The 18319-nt window shown below is 41.3% G+C and overlaps 1 protein-coding gene across 1 annotated transcript in view; it reads right to left on the reverse strand.

Moving 5' to 3' along the window:
• Window positions 1-18319, reverse strand: part of lrp2a (low density lipoprotein receptor-related protein 2a) — a 404078-nt gene that overhangs the window by 276352 nt on the left and 109407 nt on the right. The window contains 7 exon segments of the mRNA XM_063052409.1: window positions 3630-3869; window positions 7598-7879; window positions 9696-9833; window positions 10814-10944; window positions 14650-14775; window positions 14895-15087; window positions 16174-16377. Of these exon segments, the coding sequence (XP_062908479.1) occupies window positions 3630-3869; window positions 7598-7879; window positions 9696-9833; window positions 10814-10944; window positions 14650-14775; window positions 14895-15087; window positions 16174-16377 (1314 nt within the window).

Raw genomic sequence — 18319 nt, forward strand, 5'->3', positions numbered from 1 at the left:
GCCGACCGGGGGGTGGGGGGAGTGGAGGGTAGGGTTGCCAACGAATAAGAGTAGCAGTCAAATGCGTTATTTACCCAAAAGGCTACAATGACCATGGAGCCTTGCGCAGGCACCAATGCGCATGCGTGTCGTGACCTGCCGATTCCTCCCCCCCTCCCCAAGCAAATCCTTTATGGCGATTCTGTTCGTTGGGGTGGGTGTTAATCACTACCGGAATATAGGTGATAAGTGGGTAACACACTCAATTTTGTTTCTAAAAGGGGTTATTTAACGAATTTAATATTAAACACACAGCGCGTATTTTCCTCGCATGAACATAGTGATAAGTCAATTATCAGGGGAGCTTGAAGTATTGAACGAACTTCCAGTAGAAGTGGCAGAAGCAGGTTCGATATTATCATTTAAAGAAAAATTGGATAGGTATATGGACAGGAAAGGAATGGAGGATTATAGGCTGAGTGCAGGTCGGCGGGACTAGGTGAGAGTAGCATTCGGCACGGACTAGAAGGGCCGTGATGGCCTGTTTCCGTGCTGTAATTGTTATATGGTTATATAGGTCACTTATAAGTCAATAGCATCATAACATTTTAAGTAATATTTGGATACTAAACGCACAGCACATATTTTCCCCGTATGAACATATAAAATCATTGCAACACACCAATATCGCTGAATCAGTGGGAGCCCTGGGCTTGTTTCCCTGCAACAACACTGTCCTATCGAGGGGTGATGGGAGACAGTGATACTCGAAGGAGGTTCCTGATGTCCAGTCTATTCCGCAATTTAGTTTTCATTGCATTCATTGCAGAAAACTCCGCTTAGCAGAAAAATGTTGGAAATGAAAGCAATGTTTTCAGTGCTTTCGTGGCTATCTCAGGATATTTAGCCTTGACTTTGATCCAAAATGCCGACAGAGATGTTATGCCAAACATACTTTTCAGCCCACCATCATTTGCAAACTCGAGGAGTAGATCGCCTTCCCGCCCTGACACGGATGACGCGCGGGTCATGACGTCGCATGCGTAATGGCTGATCAGTGGCCGTGACAGGGAATGAGGAAAGGTGCAGCTGACCAAATCATATCGCTTCTTTGCGGCCCGGTAGCGCATGCTCTGCGGCCCGGTACCGTTCCACGGCCCGGTGGTTGGGGACCGCTGAACTAGAAAAACTCATACTCTCTGGAAAGATTGAGGGGAGCAAACCTAGAGGAAGACCTCGGCTTATGTACATCAAAAGCATACCCAGGTGGCTACACATCGAGGAAATGGAAGTCATCCAAAAAAACGGAGGATAGATCTATATGGAAAACCATGGTCACCAAAGTCCACATCGGATATGGTACCTAGACAGACAGATCCTTGCTGCCAAATTTTATGCAATATCAAAATCTGCAGTGTCAAATTGGGTAATATTCCCTTTTTCTTCTCAGTTTTTCACCACCCTTTGACAAAATGACTGTGCTGGGCTATCAGCAAGGAGAAAGATGTGAGAATAGGATTGTGATAGGGTTTACGGGAGAAATTAAGAGACAGATGCACAGTTGACTTGTTAAGCAGTGGGAGAATTGGTATTTGAAGAAGAGCACAAGCCACAGTCTCTTACGCCCTCCAATCCACTGCCGACCACAGACGTTCTGCTGAAGCTGGAAATCCAAAGCAACCCACACTAAATGCTGGGGGAACTCAGCAGGTCAGGCAGCATCCATGAAAAAGAAAATGTCCTGAAGAAGGGTTTTGACCCAAAATGTCGACTGTTTACTCTTTTCTTATAGATGCTGCTTGACCTGATGAGCTCCTCCAGTATTTTGTGCGTGTTGCAAACAGTATATTTACAATATTGCTCAAATATTACTGAAATATTAAGTGATGAAAGGAGCATTGTCAGAAACTATTGACCAGTTGGTGGGATATGGCATTTAGAGATACTGATCCTGAACATATCAGTGAGGTTATTTAACTGTCTGTAGTACAATATCAGGTCTTCTGACTTTACCCTGACAATTGTCCTCTTAAATGTTGCCTTCCTTAATGTGTCTGCAGTACCTCATGGAGCTTTGTTCCTCTCCTGCTCCTGCTCTAAGACTTCCAGCATCAAAGCAGCAATGGTGTGTTTGCTCAGTGTAGTACCACAATATGATGCTCTGTACGTGTGATGCTGCTGCAAGTGAGGCTTCCATTGCACCTGTGCATACATCTACCTGTGCAGATGACAATAAACTTGACTTTGATGAACTGAAAATCTCCAAGATGACTTTTGAGAACACCTTACAGCTCCCTCTACTGTCTTATGCATCTCTTCTTTAAGACATGACTGTTGTTTTTAAGACCACAAGACCTACAGCAGAATCAGGCCATTCAGCCGATCAGTCTGGGATAAACCTGCACTGATCACATTGCAAATCAAGGACTAAATGTCAGCTGATAACGAATTTGCTTGGGTTTCCTTGTATCTGAATTCCAACTGAATGCCATTTCTAATCTTAAACCATAACCCTAGGGGCAGAGTTAGGCTATTCCGCTCATCGAGTCTGCCCTGTCACTTCATCATGACTGAGCCATTCTCCCTCAGCTCCAATGTCCTGCCTTCTCCCCGTAACACTTCACACCCTAACTAATCATGAGCCTATCAACCTCTGCCTTAAGTACACCCAGTGACCTGGCCTCCTCAGCCACCTGTGGCAAGAAGCACAAACTTGATTTAACTGCTGCTAATCAAATTGAGTTGATGAGCTAAATGAGGCACCCGGTCAGTCCTGGCTGCATGTCGATTCAGTGCGATATGCAGGAAGTACCAAGCTGGATAGAAGTGATTGAACTATGCATCACGACACTCATTCCTAGAGCTATCAAATTTATCTCCACTCAATTCACGAAACCTCTAAGAGGACCATAACCTTATCGTAGGGTTTGGAGGTTTAGGTTGGCTGGAGTTCGGGCTTTGTGCTTTGGCTCCTGGTAGGGTCACCCATGTCAAACAAGTTAAAGGGTAGAGGCTGGACTAAGAGTGGTCCACCGGTCCTCCAGGTTTGGGGGTTCAGCTCAGGGCTAACAACTCTGACTGGTAAAACAAAATTGTTATGGAAACAGCAATTCAGAATCCTTCTACATCTGAGTGCAATGGTATTCCTGAAACTTCACCCGGGACTTGCATGGCTGATGGCAGTGAACACCGAGCTACTGACACAATGAAGGAAGTCCTGAACAGCACCAGAGATGGAGAACCTAAACACTAACAGCATACTGGGCAGTAGAATTTCAGCAATAAATGACATATTGATATCAGAATGTAGATGAAAAACAAACAGAATATCAAATAATTCATCTTCAAAATTCATTTTTCTCCAAATGTGTCTAGTTTCTCTTTTTAAGTAACTCTTAAAAGACTCAATGAAGGATCATTGTATATCTGTGTGCAATGGTATGGACATTCAGAGATGGAGGATCTTCTATGCTTCCTTAAATGCCGGTGGTGTAATGGGCAGGAAGTAAGTCACAATTTATTGAACTATTGAAACAGATGGCTATAAAATCAGACTGAATCACAAAAGAAAACTGGGTAGGTACATTTCAAGTAGCCTAACTTTATTACTTAAACTTATAAAATCATTTTGCAGAAAACATGATACTCACTACAGCTCAGCTCATCTGAGCCATCCCCACAGTCATTGTCCGTGTCGCATACCCATCTCTTAGGGACGCAGTAGGAATTAGCACAGGTGAAGTAGTCTGTTGCACAAGTGCTGGGCCCATGGGTTGGACATTCCTGTTCATCACTTTCATCAGAGCAATCGTTTTGTCCGTCACATCTCCAGTAATTTGGAATGCATTGGAGATTTGTACATGTAAAGGCCGATGAAGAACATGTAGTATCTAATACACAGAAATAAGACAACAGCCTTCAGAAATATGTATCAAAACATGACTTTGCTTAAGTGGGTAAGTCAGTAAAAACTCCTGTTCACAGATTACATACACAAGATATGGGGAGGCATGGTGGCCTAGTGGTTAGCTTAGAAAGTGTTTTGTGTTTAATTTGATTTAATTCCAAGATTATAGCCCCTACAGTGAGACCCTGTAAAAATGTGTTGTTATTCTGGGCATCTGAGCTTTGAACCAATTTGTTATACTTTTTTATGTTGAAACTGAATGAAACAACAGGTGGCTGATCTAGGGATTAAGAATAATCTCATAATGTGAGAATAGTAAAGAATGCAGAAACTTAAAGATATCTCCTCCAAGAGGACCGCCGACTTGTCGTAAGGTTTGGAGGCCTGCATGTCTCAATGACCCAGACAGCTATGTTGGCTGGAGTCAGGACTTTAGGCTTTGGCTTTTGGTGGAGTCTCCCATGCCAAACAGGTCAAAGGGTAGAGGCCAGACTAGGAGTGGTCCACCAAGTTCAGGGTTCAGTTCAAGGATAACAATCCTGATGGTCAAAAACAATAACAATTATTATGGAAATAGCAATGAAGAATTCTTCTATACAGACAGAGATGGAGGATCTTCAAAGCTGCCCTAAACACAGTCAGTCCTGGGATCATTCTGGTGAACCTCCTCTGGACTCTCTCCAATGCCAGCACATCTTTTCATGGATAAGGGGCCCAAAACTACTCACAATACTTCAAGTGTAGTCTGACCAATGTCTTATAAAGCCTCAGCATTACATGCTTCCTTTTGTATTCTACACCTCTTGAAATGAATGCCAACAGTGTATTTGCCTTCCTTACCACTGACTCAACCTGCCAGCTGACATTGAGTGAATTCTGTACGAGAACTCCCAAGTGACCCTGCACCTCTGATATTTGAATTTACTCCCCATTACAAAATAGTCTGTTTTTATTCCTTCTGTCAAAATCTTTCCTACATTATATTCTGTCACTTCTTTACCCGTTTCTCCAATCTGTCTATGTCCTTCTGCAGACTCCCTCCTACCTGCCCCCTCCCCCCACCTATCTTCGTATTGTCTGCAAACCTGGCCACAAACCATCAGTTCCTTCATCCAGATCATTGACAATGTGAAAAGAAGCAGTCTCAGCACTGACTCCTGCAGCACACCACTGGTCACTGCAGCCACCAGAAAAGGCCTCCTTGATTCCCACTCTTTCGCCTCCTGGTGTAATGAGCAGTAAGTTAAAGATATCTAATTAATTTACAAGATACCGAATAAGCTTGTGGAACATACAAGATGTCTGATAAGGTCAAGTATAAACCTTATCTCAATGGCAGTCTGGTGTTTATGATTCATAATGTTGTGATTCAAGTTCTGACTCCAGAAATATAAGCATGCAATTAAGACTGAGACTTCAGTACAATTCTCAGGAAGTAATAGTGGGCTGTCACGGTAGCGTAGTGGTTACCACAACGCTTTACAGTACAGACAACTGGGCTTCAATTCCCGCCACGGCCTGTAAGGAGTTTGTACGTTCTCCCCATGACTGCGTGGGTTTCCTCCCACAGTCCAAAGACATATTTGGTTGGTAGATTAATCGGTCATTGCAAAAAACTGAAGTGTGATTAGGCTAGGATAAAATTAGGCAGCGCAGATCAAAGTGTTGGAAAGGCCTATTCCACATTAAATTAATAAGATGCTAAAACACATTGTGTAAAAATAGTGCTTCACCTGTTTTACCTATAGACACTTTCTGAGTGCACAGAAAATAGTCACAAAACACATCAACAATATCCATACATTGTTATATTTTGTCAATAGTACATTATAATTTTAGGAAATAAAATCAGACCTTTATTTCAGTACATGTCTATTATTAATATACATGTACTGAATTTGTAAACAATGAGAGAAAAAAGTACTAAAAATGCTATGCTATCAATCTTGAAGCTGTTTTGATATGTTGGGATCAGGTTAGATCCTTAGAGACCTTGACAGCTTGGAACTTCAAATTGCTCACTATTTCCGCTTCTACTATCTCTGTGAGGACTGGTTTGTGTTCCCTCATCTTACCCTTCCTGAAGTCCACAATCAGCTCTTTTGTCTGATTGAAATTGATTGCAAAGTTGTTGCTATCACTACTCAACTAGCTGGTCTATCTCTCTCCTCTCATCTCTGTCTGAGATTCTACCAACAACTGGATCATCAGGAAACTTACAGACGCCATTTGAGCTATACCTAGCCACACAGTACAGAGGGAGTAGAGCAGTGGGCTAAGCACACATCTCTGTGGTGCACTAGTGTTGATTGTCAGCGAGGAGGAGGTATTATCACCGATCCACTCAGATTGTTGTCTTCCAGTTAGGAAGTGAAGGATCCAATTGCAGAGGGAGGTACAGAGGCCCAGGGTTTGTAGCTTATCGATCAGGTCTGTGGGAATGATGGTATTACACACTAAGCTAGTCAACCAGCAACATCCTAACATAAGTGTTTGTATTTTCCAGGTGATCTAACGTCGTGCAAAGAACCATTGAAATTGCATCTGCAATAGACCTATTGTGGTGACAGGCAAATTACAGTGGGCCCATGTCCTTGTTGAGGCAGGAGTTGATTCTAGCCATGGCCAACCTCTCAAAACATTTCGTCACCATAGATGTGATTTCTGCTGGATGATAGTCATTAAGGCAACTCACACAACTCTCCTTAGGTACTGGTATAATTGTTGCCCTTTTAAAGCAGGTGGGAACTTCTGTCCGTACAGTGAGAGGTTGAAAATGTCCCTGAATACTTCAGGAGCGATTAGTGTTTGGGTGTTTCTGATTTGCTTGTGAACACTGTGGGCTGAACGGCCTGCTCCTGTGCTGTACTCTTCCATGTTTTATGTTCTAAGACCTTGGACTCAATACCTCATTGTGTAATTGGATCCTCAATTTCCTCACTCGCAGACCCTAGTCTATTCAGATGGACGACAACATCTCCTCCACAATCTCCATCAGCACCAAACTGTGTGCTTAGCTCCCTGCTCCTCTCACTTCATACCTTGAATATGAGGCTAAGCACAACTCCACTGCCACATTTAAATTTGCTGATGACCCCAGTGTTGCTGGCCGAACCAAAGGTGGTGACAAATCTGCTCTTTATTACTTTCTCTATTTGCATCATAAGATTTGTACAAAAAAATCTATTTGTTACTTCAATATACTTTATTTTGTAGCTTTTTTAAAGACACTGTCTGTTAAAACAGCACGCATGGACATTCTTGGAAATCAAATCTATTTCACAGTATTATTCCCATAAAAAAAATATAGCTACCTCAAGCACATCCTCCCATTTTAAATTGTGCTTTAATGCTTTTACTACTTACCAGAATTCACAGTCACTGGTGCATGAATCAAAACACTACTTGAGGTATCACTCATGATGTAGTAATTATGTGCAATCAATTCTTTCTGAATTATACTGGTAGATATATTACAAATTTAATTAACAAAACAAAGATAAGCATTCTAAGAACAGAGGACAATTAAAGACATTCTGTAAAATGTCATAATATTTATTTCCTAACCCAAGAATGTTTTAATTAAATGTGCTGAAAGGTAAATTTGATCTGGTACAACTGGAGGATTTTAAGCAAGTTCATTAGCACACTAAAGTTTTCAATTATACTGATATATTGGTTGGTTTGTATGTAAATTTCAACAGTACGTACTTAAAGTTCCACAGTTTACTTCATCGCTATTATCAAGGCAGTCGTTAACTCCATCGCAGCGATTGTAACCTGCCACGCATTTTCCATTGGCACAAGTGAAAGAGAAGGTGGCACATTGTGGTTTGGGTGGCTCGCTAAATGGATCTTCAATGCAGTTTAGGTTGTTGGAGTCCCGTTTCATTCCATAAGGGCAGCCACACACTCTCTGAAAATTGGGTGTCGGAAAGCAAAAATGACTACAGTCTCCATTGGGGTTTGCTGGTTTGTTACAGGAGTTAGATCCTATATTTTAAAAATAGCAGAATGCTTATTAGATGGACATAAAAGATAGGATATCAATACAAAACCAAGATATGGTTTCATTATTGTAAATAAGTTTTAAAATAAAATATTTGCTTTATTTAATCAGACAGGTGTTATTTAATTATAATTGAAGTAGAATGCCTTAATTCACAGAAATGATCCAGGTTATAATATTGGTACAACCATTCATTAAACACAGCAAGAGTATTTTCCTTTTTTCACAAAAATGTGGACCCAAAGTTCAAGTGAGAATTGCAGGTTCCTACACAATCTAAATGGCATAAGCCAAAATTTCACAGATAAAGCAGTTTACTTACCCTTCAAAAGCCACATTATCTCATCATTTTTCTCTATTTCACTGTAACAGACAGCACTCGGTGAACACACTTCACACACACACACACACACACTCACTCACGTGCACACACTCACTCACACTCTCACACACACACGCACACACACTCACTCACGCACATGCACACACTCACTCACACTCTCACACACACTTGTCATTCTGCTGTCATTGCACTGAGTATGTGCACTTCAATTTCTTCCCTGGTATACTCTCATTCCAGGTCCTAAACGGAGCTGATGCACCTGGGCTGGTTTTCCACCATATGCAGAGGAAGATTTCATCACTTTAGTAATGGAGATGTGTAAATATGTATATGTTGTTTGTGTATTGTACTTAAGGTAGATATTTCTGTTTATTTTGTAATGTGATTGTAATTACATTGTGGGGAGCATCATATTCTAATTCACCTGTAGTCTTAGGTTAAGGATGGTATGTCCTGTTACCTAATAAAATGGGGCGTCTCACCCTCAGTGAGAGAGAGAAATCGGTCTCAATATGATGCCAGCTGTGTCTCATTTTGTCGAATAAAGAGACTAATACATATGTACACGCTGTGTCCTTCTGGTGACTTTGTTCATAGGACAACAGTATCACTGCATACATCTAACATAATTCTTTCATTTCATAGACTATTCACCCTGCACCTATCCACAATTAAACTAATGCAACAGACATTGTATCTCACTGTTAATAAATGTAATTAAAGATTGTGTTATTATTGCTATCTTGAAAAACAGAACTAAAAATTTATGAGAAAACATACAAAAGTCAGATTTCTTTACAATAGAGCTTCCCTAGCCCAGGAAGTGCCTATATAAGAGAGGCTGACACCTACTGGGGTGTTTCTAGGTTACCTGAGTCTTCAACGTCAAAAGGACAATACAAATGCTAAATGAGCAGTTGCCAACTCAGGCATGACAGCACTTTTGCTGATCTTTTGAAAGGTCACAAATGATATGTTTTGTAACTTCAAAACACTAAATCAATTAAAGGATAGGCTCGGAACTGGTAAGGTGAGCCTATCTTAGTTTTTTTTACTTTAAGTGAGGTGTGTCCATAAGTGTGGTGGCATAATTACGAGTACCATTTACATACTTTTACATATAACTTACAATGCATTATGTAAACAACAAAGAATGCTCAATCAAACAATATATTTACAATATTACTGAAATATTAAATACACAACAACAGATTTTATCCAGAGCAAGTCATTCAACTAAATTTGATTATTAATTTATTGCTCATTTCACTTGTGGTAAAATTGGCTTTTCTTCTGCTATTTTTGTACTGGCAAACCAAGACGTAAAAAATTTTGTGCCCTGCACAATGCAGAGGACATTCATTTTCTTCTCATTACCTTCTGCATAATTCCAAATTTGAATCTAATAGATTTCTTCAGATACATAAAATGAATACAATCTGTATATTCACACCTACCAGTCTGGATAGAAGCGTCAAAGGATTTTACATGCATAATATTGTCAATGCCTCTTCTGATAATAGTCATCCCTCCACCATCAACTTTCTGCACACGGACAATTCCCTTCAACCTCCAGTCCGTAAAATATGCATAATCTGTAAGAAAAGTTGAAGAATCGGTTTAATGAGTTTTGTCCTGCATGAAATAAACATGACTTTAAGCTGTAAAATTTTAGGATTTATTCTACAGGTGCACATTCCTTTATCTGAAATTCTGAAATCCAAAAAGCTCTGAAAACTAAAGTTTTTCTCGCCAACAGCTGACGGCACTCAGATGTGACGTGGCAGCACTAGCAGAGGCTGCCATACATCAGTTGTGGCTCAGCGCTCGTACTGGTTATACGTGCATTTGCTGTTCGCTGATATTTTGTGTTCACTAGTGACTTTGTGTTTAATTTCACTGCGAAAATATCAAAAAGAGCTGCAAATACCCCTATGGATAACAATGAGAAAAACAGAAAGAAGCATCTATCATTATTAATAACGCAGAAAGTGGAGTTATTGCAGAAGCTTGATCGTGGTGTATCTGTGCGCCGTCTTACTGAAGAAAGTAGTGTCAGAACTACCACTGTATATGATTTAAATAAACACAAAGACAAGTTACCGAAGTTTTATAGTGACAGTGATATTCTACATTTATTCCAATAAGTCATTTACCAAATGTTTGATACGGTTTGTTTGAAGCTGTATATTTTTATGTTTTATTGAATGTTTTTGTTGGCAATAAAATTTTTTCTTGTCATTATTCCATAAACAATACAGTATAACAACTATTTACACAGCATTTACATTGTATTAGGTATTATAAGTAATCTAGAGATGATTTAAAGTATACGGGAGGATGTACGTAGGTTTGGTGCACCACCGGGTCCTAAAGTCCACCGCACTGAGACAGGTTAAATAAGGGACTTGAGCATACGTGTTTTTTGGTATCGGGGGGGGGGGGTCTGAAATCTGAAAAATTCTGAAATCCAAAATGCAACTGGCCCCAAGGATTTCAGATAAGGGATTGTGGACCTGTATTAAGATATGCCGTTAAGTAAAAGGACTAATACTTTTACAGAAGAATAACTTACCACCAAATACTGCAAGACCAAAAGGGTGTGACATCTGGCTAATTCGACTGAGGGTCTGTCTGTCTGAACCACTGAGAGAACAGTGCTCAATTTTGTCAAAAAAGGCATCCACCCAATAGAGACGTAAATTACTAGAAAAGCAGAAAATGTTTAACAAATTTCAAAGTGAAATTAAATAACTAAATAAAGCAATATACAGAGCATGCCCCTAAGAATAAATTCACTGTTCTATTAATCTGGTTAACTACTAACTCTCTTAAAAGTATACGAGTCTGGTGCAAAAAAGGATGATAATATCAAACCCCAGAAAATAACTGCACAGTACTAGACCTGGATGTAATGGGATGGCTGAGAACGAAGGCAATTTAAAACAACGCTGGAGAACTGAAATAAAAGTAGAAAATGCTGAAAACACTCAGCAGGTCAGGCAGTATCTACAGAAAGACAGAGTTAGTGTTGTTGCAGGTTGACATGAGAACACAGATGATTTTTGCATTACAATGTTTCTGAGAGGGCAGGGCCATGGATGCATACATCAGGATCATCTTGACAACAAGGGCCTCATCAAAAACATTAGAAAGTCTGCAGATGCTGGAAATCCAGAGTAACACACAGAAAATGCTGAAGGAACTCGGCAGGTCAGGCAGCATCTATGGATGTCGAAATTCCAGGCCTAGATCTTTCTTCAGGACAGGAAAGAAAGGGGGGAGGGGAAGATGCTAGAATAAAAAGGCAGGGGGAGGAGCAGGAGGATAGCTAAAAGGTGATAGGTGAAGCGAGGTAGGTGGGAAAAGTAAAGAGCTGGAGAGGAAGGAATCTGATAGGAGAGGAGAGTGGGCCATAGGAGAAAGGGAGCAGAAGGAAAATCAGGAGGGAGGTGATAGGCAGGTGAGAGGAGGTAAGAGACCAAAGTGGGGAACAGAAGAGGAGGGGAGGGGGATGGGGAAAACATTATTTTTTTTAAACTGGAAAATCAGGTTGGAGGTTACCTAGATGGAATATAAGGTGTTGCTCCTTCACTCTGAGTGTGGCCTCACCTTGGCACAAGAGGAGGCATGGACGGACTTATTGGAACGGAACTGGAAAGGGCCTCATCAATTGGGCAGCACACTACTGTAGCTAGTAGAGCTGCTGCCTCGGAGTTTCAACGATCAGGATTCAATATCTGATGTTATCTGTGTGAAATTTGCACATTTCCACTGTGATGGCATGGGTTTTTTCTGGGTGCTCTGGATTCTTCCCACATTTATCAGCATTGCTCTAGTTTTCTTGCACATCTCAAAGATGTGCAAGGTGATGGGCTAAATAATCACTTTAAATATTCTTGGCCAATCAGATTAGTGCAGGAGAAACAAAAATGGGTGACTAATCAGGCCCTCCGTTGGTCAGGGACTACTATGGATGTTGCTCCCCAGCTCAACAGAATACACAAACCAGGCCTGTATGATCTAGCGAGCAAGCTGTTGCCCATGTAGCAAGCTCTTCCTCTCCACGCAGCTGATGAGTCCAAAGGAATGCCGGAGACCGATACAGTTTGGCATTAGCGAGGTCGCAGGAGTTGCCAGCCAGCATGGAACTTAATGTTGGACTGCCTGAGGGACACCAGCTCTAGATTTTACACCTCGGGGTTTACTCCCAAAACCTTCTCCATGAGTGGGTATAGCCACAAGGCAGCAGAGAATGAGATCCAAGTTTTCCCTCTCCTCAGTAAGCTGCCAACCACGGCTGACAAGCCCAACTGCCTGGTTACTTAACGTTGTTATAACCAGCGGTGTTAATGAGGTTAAGCTCCCACTACCTTATTAAATGCTCTCAACTGCATGCATCTCAAATAGCCTCTGACAACCAAGTCCAGATCCTACCCTTCACATGTGGCTTAGCTACTAATCCCGTTTGGACTGTTTCTACTGACAAGTGAAGGGGTAAATGTGATTTACCGGTGCCTTAAAACCAGTCACTTCAGGAAGATGGGGTGATAAATTGTCGGCAGAGATATGGTGGGCCAAGGGGCCTACTTTCATAGTGTTTGACTACAAAAATATTTGTGTAAGTTCAAGTTATTTGTTCAAATTAGTAAATGGAGGAAAATGGTCAGCGACATCACCTGTTCCCTCAATATTACTTCTCTGAATAAGAAGGCAGAGCAGCGCTTCCACTTCCTGAGGAAATTGAGGCAAGGAAAGCTTCCCCCACATCCACCCACCTTAACTGCGTTTTACAAGAGCACCATTGATAACGTCCTGACAAGTTGCATCACCATCTGGTTTGGGAGCAGTGTAGCATCGGACCAGAAGTCCCTACAAAAGACTGTGAGAACACCATGGGGATTTCCCTACCATCCAATGGAGACATTTATCAGGAGCGCTGCATATGCAGGGACCTCAGTATTATTAAGGATCCCACCCATCCATCCAGTATCCTCTTTGACCATCTACCATCAGGCAGGTGACTCCGATGCATAAAGACAAGAATGGCCAGGATGGGAAACAGTTTTTTCCCCCAGGCTATTTGACTTCTGAACTCCTTGCTGCGTGGCATTCAAAGTGTCTCCAGATAATCTGTGCTGTACCCTACAGTATATACTTATGCACTTTGCTTATCTAAGTGTAATTCATTTGTAGATTTAAATCTTACTTTCCAAAGTGATTGTGTGTTATGTGTACTACCGTGCTTTACACCCTGGTTCAGAGAAACGTCGTCTCATTTGGTGGTCAAAAGTCAAGTGAGGTTTATTGTTATTTAACTATGTACATGTATATAATGTATATAATGCACCTAGAAACGAGACGACATTTCTTCGAACAAGTACACATAACACATGATAACTTATGAAGGTAAAGATAAAATCTACAGATGAATCACACATAAATAACAAACTGAAGTCCATTAATATTAAATATTGTAAGGTACGGAACAGATTAACCAGTGACACATCAACTAAGATGCAGCTGGGAGTTCAGAAGCCTAATGGCCAAGGGAAAGAATCGTTTCTCATCCTGACCGTTCTTGTTTTTATGCATCGTAGTCTCCTGCCTGATGGTAGAAAGTCAAAGAGGATGCTGGATGGATGGGTGGGACCTGCATATGCAGCGCTCCTGATAAATGTCCCCAGTGGATGATAGGGAGACCCCTATGATCCTCTCAGCTGTTCTTGCAGTCCCTTGTCAGGACACTCTCAATGATGCTCCTGTAAAATGCAGTTAAGATGGGGGTGGGGGGAGGTAGCCTTGCTTGCCTCAGTCTTCCTAGGAAATGGAACGCTGCTGTGCCTTCTTGTTCAGGTGAGAGCAGGTGAGATCATCAGTGATGTGAACTCCAGGAAATCGGTGTACATAACTCTCTCTATGATGGAGCCATGCATTCGCAAAGGGGAATAGTTTGTTTGCACCTTTCTGAAGTCCATAATGATTTCCTTGGTCTTATCCACGTTCAGGCTTAGGTTGTTCTTCTCACACCAATACACCACCTGCTCCACTTCCTCTCTTACTCTGACTCGTCATCGTTCTTGATAAGTGCAAACTTGATGACACGGTTTGAGCTAGATCTTGCGCCACAGTCAGGCGTCAGCAGTGTGAACAGCAGTGGGCTGAGCACACAGCCTAGGGTGTGCCATTGCTTAGCATAATGGGACAAGAGACACTAATGCCCACACGGACTGACTGTGGTCTTACTGTTTAGAAGTCCGGGATCCAATTGCAGAGGAAGGTGTTGAGACCCAGTGAGGACAGTATACATGTACATAGTTGAAAGACAATAAACTTGACTTGATATGTTTGGTTTTACTGTATGATTCTTATCGCTGAAATATCATCCCTCATATCAACAATTTGACTTACCTCCAATCAATGGTAAGACCATTCGGCCAGCCTAGTGTTGTATTAATTAGTGGCTCTGCATTTGATCCATCAGCCCAGGCTCTCATAATTTTTGCAGGCCGGTACCAGTCTGTCCAGAAGATGTATCTGTAAGTAAATGAAGCAATGGCAATGTTCCTGTTACATCTACAAGAATTACCAAGAGTTCGATCCATAATATTTAATGTGATAAGAAGTATGTATACTGATGTTTTCTTTCAATTTACCCCAACAGTGGATGCACGACAATAGATCTAGGATTGTTCAGGTTGTCAGCAATCACTCTCCTGGATTTATCAGCCAGTCGCAGGACAGATATGCTGCTATAGCGTGTATCAGTCCAATAAAGATTCCTTGAAATCCAGTCAAAAGCCAGATCTTCTACTCCTTCCACTCTATTGGCAGCGAGAACTTCCCGACCTACATATCAGACAGAAATCTAAACACTGCTGATTTTAAAAGTGAAGTCTGCTCATTAGTTACTGCAGAATTCAGTTTCAAGCTCTTAGCTGATAATTAACAGGAAGATAACAGTGAATACTGTTTTTTTTTAATTTCATATAGAATTTGTCGAGACAAATTAAAACCCCGGAACACATTGGTGAACGCCAACCCTGTGGCTATTTGGTTTCACAATGTCACTCAATATGCGCATCGTCGTGGTACAAAGAAATAAATTGGGCGATGAAAGAATGTGTTCCTGTATTAATTTTTCATTTTAACTCAGTTCTAACCTCAGTACTACTTGATTGTACATAGGAAAGCAGATCACAGTAGCTGAAACACTGCCTTACTAGAGAAACAAAGCAGACTTTTAAAATTGTAGAAATTTTACTTCAAATTAAGTTTCTATCCTTAATTACAGCTCCAAGGGAACAACAGGAAAGTGACTAAAGTGGTCATTGGTCATTGTAAGTTGTCTGGTGATTAGGTTGGTGTAAATAGATGGGTTGGTGGGTAATGTGGCCTTGTTGGGCCGGAAGGGCCTGCTCCACTCGGCATCTCCTTATGAATGTGGCAGAATGTAAAAAAATCTAAGTAGACAGACGTACTTGATTAAACATCTGTAAAGTGAAACTATAATTAGTTAAGGTTGTTCATTTATTTATTTAGAGATACGTTATGGAACACACCCTTCTGGCCCAATGAACCACACCACCCAGCAACCAACCAATTTGACACTAGCTTAATCACAGGGCAATTTATTACGACCAATTAACCTACAGTTATGTTTCGGGCCGAGATCATTCAGCAGGACCTGCTACGTCTTGATGAAGGGTCTTGACCCAAAACATCGACTGTACTCTTTTCAATAAATGCTGCCTGGCCTGCTGAGTTCCTCCAGCATTTTGTGTGTGCTGCTACAACATTAATATGGAGGTTATTTTATTAAATGTTAAAAGATCAGAGATTTTTATGGTTTGTAAAGAGCTAGAACCTTCATTTGAACAGTGAAGAAATGAAAAGGCTGAGAAAAGTTAATCATTTTTTGAACTTGGTCACTACCTGTTCCATCTATTTTCTGTTTACAAATCAGATCATTCCTTGTATCAGAGAAAAAGATAGTCTGCTCCGCCGCATCAAAATCAATTCCTACAAAGTACGAGGGGTTTCTTGTCATAGGCAGGATGACATCTTCCTGTGTGGAGACATTGAAAGGGATTCCACGAACAGCCAACTGGGATGAAAATAGGAGGAACTGGGTCACGGCTGCAGAAGAGAAAACATATAACATTCAGAATATTTTTCTATTTGACACGGGAATCAGAATAAAGGTGTGCATTCAGGTCACATTGGGCTAAGTACAGAGGACCTAGGAGACCAATGCAGTGAAAAGGTGGCGATGAAGGGATAGAGACAAAGGGAGAAGCGGACAGGATGTGGAGAAGAGTAGAAATTGAAGAGAAAGATGAGGAAAGAGGAGAGATGGAGATAGTATGGAAGAATAGCTATTAAAGAAGAAGAAAACTTGAAGACAGAGAGCCATTAAGACTCTATTAAATATAGAGGGACCTTGAGTTAAGGAGTAAGCTTGACATATTTGCTTCTCAGTAAATGGCTTGATTCACGCTAAAGTTTTACATTGAATTACTGATTACTGTATCCACAATCTCTATTCTCCCACTGGGTGTAGACTGCATATTGTAGAATGGGAGAATTGGATTTACTTACAATTTACATTTATTAGAAACACAAAGGGGAAATCAATTTAGACTCACTGAGGAAGAAATAAGATTAAGGCCTACTTGCCTCACGTTACAAACACCTAACTTATGCACACCCTGTACATATAAACAAGAATCTAGGAGAGTGGTGGGGTAGATGTGGATGGACTTGCTGCCTGACTCATGGCTGTGGCAACTTCTGCCAGGTGAGAATAGGGTGTTACTGTATCCCTTCTCTACCCACTGGCAGAAACTCTACCCCCAAGTTGCAGCAATCAACTGGGTCAAGCCCAGTAGAGAAGACACTCCTGCTCACTCATTGGCTCAGTAAGGACATCTAGCAGCTACCCTTCCCATGCCTGCTCACTCTCCCATCACAGCTGTTTCTGTCACCCTCACCGACACACCATTTTATTTCCCACTTACAAATCATTCAGATTTATCAACATCATACAGGAACAGGACTCTGTTGTAACCTGGGGGGGGGCAGGGGGTGGGGGGGGACTGCCTGTATTCACTTAAAGTCATAAAATCTCTCTGCTAAATGCCGAGCCCACATTGACCAGAAATAGAACATCGAGGCAGAAGGCCCGTCGCCGAGAGAGAGGAAGACCCGAGGTTCAATCGATTTAAGTGCCGCGGCTAATCGGAAAGGTCAGGTACAGGCCAAATCAAAGTGGTGGGGTGCAGGCCCCAGAGTGAATCGAGGTGACTGAATCTGATGGTCTGACGATTTAGACCCTGGGACAGATTGAAAATATCAGGGTGTAGGGGCTCGCGGTGTGGGATGCTCCACTCTGCATCGAACTAAGGGCCAACGGACAAACTCGCTTTGTGGACTTCAACTCAGAACACTATTCACTTGTGTTTATTGTTTAAATGACCATATTTTTTCTCTGCTCATTGGGTGTTTGACGGTTCTCTTTTTCTCATTGGGTTTTTTTGTGTCGTGGCTGCCTGTTAGGAGACAAACCTCAAGGTTGTATAATGCACTTTGAACACAGTACAGCCCTTCGACCCACAATGATCTGCTAAGCAATGTAACCCTTCACTCCCACATAGACCTCCATTTGTCTTTCATCCATTGTCTATCTAAGAGCATCTTAAATGTCCCTAAAGTACCTGCCTGTGCTGCCACCCCAGGCAGGTCATCCTAGGATGTATCTCAGCATTAGTAGTCTATTATTCTATAGTTTATAATGAGTACAAATTCTGAATTACAAAAAGTATTATTACCTGGCAAATAAAAAAAATTGTATTATAATAAACTGATATTGTACTGCTTTCAACACAAGTATGGTTGAATATCAAATAATACAAAAGTGTAAGTACATCAGCCAATTGAAAAAGTTTCTGAAGTTTTGAAGCTTCTTCTTTCCTTCCGTGCCATTCAGCATGACACTCTCAAATTTCTACACATGTACCATGGACAGAGTTCTGTTTACAATATTGTCTGGTAGGGAGGGGCCACGGCACAGGATTGGAAA

Source organism: Mobula hypostoma, chromosome 6 (assembly GCF_963921235.1).
Source record: "Mobula hypostoma chromosome 6, sMobHyp1.1, whole genome shotgun sequence".
Classification (NCBI taxonomy): domain Eukaryota; kingdom Metazoa; phylum Chordata; class Chondrichthyes; order Myliobatiformes; family Myliobatidae; genus Mobula; species Mobula hypostoma.